We start from the raw sequence: 4,765 nt of genomic DNA on the forward strand, positions 1-4,765 counted from the left end.
GTTGCTACACGATTTACATAGAGAAAATGTCTATTTCTTTCAGATTTTCAAATTTTGTATAGTAAAATTTCTGAATAATGACCTAATGATTCTTTGGATTTCCTCAGTTTCTGTCATTAAGACTCCATTTTGATTTTGGATTTTGTTAATGTGGATAATCTGTGTCTTTTAGTTAGTACAGATAAGGGTTTGTCTTTCTTATTGATTTTCTCAAAGAACCAACTTTTGTTTAATTGATTCTTTACATTGCCTTCTTTATTCTATTCTGTTTATTTCAGCCCTGACTTTGAATATTTCCTGCTGTCTACTCCTCTTGGGTGTGGCTGCTTCTTTTTGTTCTAGAATTTTCATGTGTACTATGAAGTCACTGGTATGAGAATTCTCTCATTTCTTTATGCAGGCACTTAGTGCTGGGAACTTTCCTCTCAGCACCACGTTCACTGTGCCCCATGAATTTGGGTAAGTTGTACATTCATTTACATTGAATTCTAGGAAGTCTTTCATTTCTCTCTTACTTCTTCATTGACTGGGTGGTTATTAAGTAGAAAACTGTTCAGTTTCTCTGAGTTTGTAGGTTTTATAATGTTTCTGTTGTTGTTGAAACCCAACTTTAATCCATGATGGTCTGATAGGTGACAGGGGTAACTTCAGATTTCCTTTATTGTTGAGACTTTCTTTGTGACCAAGTTTGAGGTCAATTTTGGAGAAGGCTCAATGAGGTGCTGAGAAGAAGGAATATATTTTTATGTTCGGGTGAAATGTTCTGTAGATATCCAGTAGGTGAATTTGAGTCATAACATCTGTTAGTTCCCTTTTTTTCTCTGTTTAGTTTCTGTCCTAAAGACCTGCCCACTGGTGAGAGTGGAGTGTTGAAGTTTCACACTATTCGATGTGTGATTTAAACTTTAGTAATGTTCTTTTGTAAAAGTGAAAGTCCTTTATTTGGAGCATATGTGTTCAGAATTGATCTGTCATTCCGGTCGACTTTTCCTTTAATGCATCTGAAATGTCTTTTACCATCTCCTTTAGTTAATTTTTCTTTGATGTCTATTTTGTGAGCTATTAGAATAGGTACACCCGCTTGCTTGTTAGGCTCATTTGATAGGAAAAGCTTTTCCCAACCCTTTATTCTGAGGCAACTTTTGATGTTGAGGGGGATTTCTGGAATGCAGGAAAAAGACCTGTCCTGATATCACATCCATATTTTAGCCAGTGTCTTCTTATCAACTAATTGAGTACACGGATGTGGAGAGATATTAATGACCACCGACTGTTTCTTCCTGTTCTTATACTGGTCATGAAGGTCATGGTGGAGTGTGTGTGTTGGTGTATGTGTGTATGTGTATGTAAGTGTGTGTGTTCGCATTCATGTATGTGTGTATGTGTGTGTGTGTGCGTGCATGTGTCCATATACTCCTTCTATGGATTTTGTCAGTGTGAGATTTTCTATTTCCTGTGTTTACATGGGTGACATCAACTTCCTTGGGTTGGAGTTTCTTTCAGCACCATCTGTAGGACTGGGTTTCTAGAAAGATACTTGTTTAAATTTGACTTTCTCAAGAAATGTTGTATTTGATCCATCGATGAAAGTTTTACTGGGTTTATTAGTCTGTGCTGGTATCGATAAGCACTTATTATCTGCAAGAATTCTGTCCAGACCATTCTGGCTTTTAACGTCTCCATTGAGTTGTCGGTGTGATTCTTATATATATATATGCCTTTATATTTTACTTTCTTTTTTTTCTCTTGCAGATTTTAATATTTTTTCCTTATTCTGCAACTTTAGTGTTTGTTTATTAGGTAGAGTGGGGACATTCTTTTCTGATTCATCCTTTTGTAGATTTGAAAGCTACTTGTATTTTTATAGACAAATCCTACATTAGGTCAGGAAAATTTTCTATGATTATGTAAAATGTATTCTCTGAGTTTTGGGGCTGGGATCATTCTCCTTCAATACCTATTATTCTTAGTGTTGGTCTTTTCATGATGTGAGATTTTCTGGATGTTTTCTGTTAGGAATTGTTTAGATTTAAGATTTTCTTTGAATGATGAATCCATTTCCTCTTTCTTGTCTTTATTCGCTGAGATTGTCTCTCCCATTTCTTGTATTCTGTTGGCGATGCTTACATCTGTGTTTCCTATTTGTTTACACAGATTTTCCATTTCCAGAGTCCCCAGGTTTGTGTTTTCTTTATTGTTTCTATTCCAATTTTCATGTCTTAAATAGTTTCTATCATCAGTTTGTATTTTTCTTGAATTTTTTGTCCTTTTGTAAGGGATTTGCTGATAACCTCTAATTTTGTGGTTGTCTTTTCCTTGGTTTATGTAAGAATGTCGTTCTTCTCTCCTTTAAGGGACTCAATCCTCATGACAAAGCTGGTTTTACGATTAATTTCTTGAAGTCAATGGACACCGCAAGTAGACAGCTGGCCCCAGAGAGCCCCGAGAGCACCACCGAGACTGCTGACCTAGTCACCAATCCACCACTGGAGGAGACACAGCAGTCCCTGCAGACTGAAGTCACCACTACAGCAGCCATTACCAGTGAGGCAAAGACCCAGCAGCCAGCTGATGCCCCTGATGCCATCCTCAGGGCTGTAGATACCAAGCCTGGCTCTATGAGCAGCAGCGCAGGCAGTGACATCCCAGGCTGTCTCACACCAGCAGTGCCGGCCATCAGGGAGAAGAAGCAAATCGCAGGGAAGGTTTTGGGCATAGTTAAATGGTTCAATGTCAAGAAGGGTTACGGATTCATCAAGGTAAATGACACCAAAGAAGACATATTCGTCCACCAGTCTGCCATAAAGATGAATAACCCCAGGAAGTACCTTCGCAGGGTAAGAGACGGAGAGTCTGTGGAGTTTGATATTGTTGAAGGAGAAAAGGGTGCAATGGCGTTAAATGTTACAGGCCCCGGTGGAATAGAAATTCGAGGTGGTAAATATGCATCAGAGCATAACCAGTATAGATGCTATCGAGGTTGTAGTGGTCCTCGACGTAATTCCCAGCAAAATTACCGGAATAGGAAGATTGGTGGAAGGAAGGAGCAATCAGAATGCACTCATGAAGGCCAAGCTCAACAAGACCAGCAAAGACAAGTGATGGAGGGTGCTGGCCAACAAGGTACAAAAGGGAGAGGTGTACCAGTGAGACCGGATAAGTATCGCAATTACAGACCACAGTTCCGCAGGGGCCCACCTCGCCAAAGACAGCAAAGACAGGACAGCAATGGGCACTATGAGGAAAATCAAGGAGAGGAGACCCAAGGTCAGCAGCCACCTCGACGTCATAATCACTGCAACTTCAATCACCAACAAAGACGCCCAAAGAAGCCACAGAGTGGGAAAGAAATACCAAAGGCATGTGATCCACCCTATAAGAATCTGTCTGCAGCCAAGACCAAGCAAGGCGTGACTGAGTAAATGCCGGGTTACCATCTATACCATCACGTGGTCTGTAAATTCTAGAAGAAATGGAGATGAAATACCAAGAATAACGAATGAACATCAAGGGCTTTCTTTGGACAGTTGACCGGATACAATAGAAATATCAGCATTAACTATGTAGCATGTCTTACCTAACAAATGTGTTGTGTATTTTTAATTTGGTGTTTCAAAATACACCTTCAATGTTCTTTAAATTATGCCAACCAACTGCAAACACCTCTAAATAAAGGTCTTAAATACTAATTCCAAAAGATCAATTCTTGTGCTTAGGCTGTTTTGGAATATCAGGGCATGTTGTACTGGAATGGCTGGGCTCTGGTGGTGACATAGTGCCCTGGGCTTCTGGTGGGGTAGGGTGTTTCTACCTGGTTTTGAAGGAGTGGGCCGGATCTGTGGGTATAAGAGATTGAATGTCATTGGCCCCCATAATCTCATGGTGAGTGGCATTAATACAAGGGGTGGCATTGTTGGAGTGACTTTGGCCTTTTTTGAGGAAGTAAATGTTGTCACTGTCGGGTGGGCTTTGAGGTTTTCTATGCTCATGATACCACCCACTTTCTCCGTCAACTTATTGTTATCTGCAAGAAGTAGGAGACTAAGTCACTGTCTCAGGGACAGGGCTACTCCAGAGTTTGCTGTCAAGATCAGATGTGGATGCACTTGGAGTTCATAGCTGAGAGAAGCTACTTCTAATCCTCACAGTGGAAAGCAGGGCCATAAGTCTGAGCTTTTCACTGCTAACAGTGAAGAAAAATCATATTCATAGAAAGTGAACAAATATGCAGGAAATATGACTCAGAATGTAAAAAAATACATTACAATGAACAGATATGTACAACTGAAGCCATCAGGATTCTGAAGTCTAATGCATTTTTAAAGGAAAATTCAGTAAGAAAATAAAGAAAAGAGGGTACTCCCTAACACTACCACTGAGGCAGGTGGAGAAGCCACTCCATAGAGAAACAACTCTAACCACCCAGGAGACAGGCTCTAGTTTATTCTGTACCCACATTTGAGTGACCTTAGACTTTGATCTCAAATTTGGTTTACCTTGAATTCCATGTTCCAACGTGGCCACTTCCTCATCATGTTTTTATAATACCAGAAGAAAGAATAGTGAAGAGCAAAGCCATTTTGTAATGCATTGGAAGAAATATGTCTAGTTATTGCAACAAAGTGGGGCAATCTGTGCTATGGGCCTGAGCTGCCATCTAGTGACACTGGAAGCCCCTAACTTGGTGCTATCCACTGGTTTGTTAGTACATTTCCAAGTCACTGGCCAGTCACAGGATGTGAGGTCACGCAGAGGGCTGGTCTGT

At 40.3% G+C, this 4,765-nt stretch overlaps 1 protein-coding gene across 1 annotated transcript; it reads left to right on the forward strand.

The window, feature by feature from the left end:
* Positions 1-2,405: 2,405 nt before the first annotated feature.
* Positions 2,406-3,422, forward strand: LOC121443131 (Y-box-binding protein 1-like). The gene has a single exon (XM_041644809.1). It carries the CDS (start codon positions 2,406-2,408, stop codon positions 3,420-3,422), a length of 1,017 nt encoding a protein of 338 aa, XP_041500743.1.
* Positions 3,423-4,765: the final 1,343 nt, after the last annotated feature.

Source organism: Microtus oregoni, unplaced genomic scaffold, assembly GCF_018167655.1.
Source record: "Microtus oregoni isolate MIOR12 unplaced genomic scaffold, Mior012 000100F_ref0000014, whole genome shotgun sequence".
Classification (NCBI taxonomy): Eukaryota; Metazoa; Chordata; class Mammalia; order Rodentia; family Cricetidae; genus Microtus; species Microtus oregoni.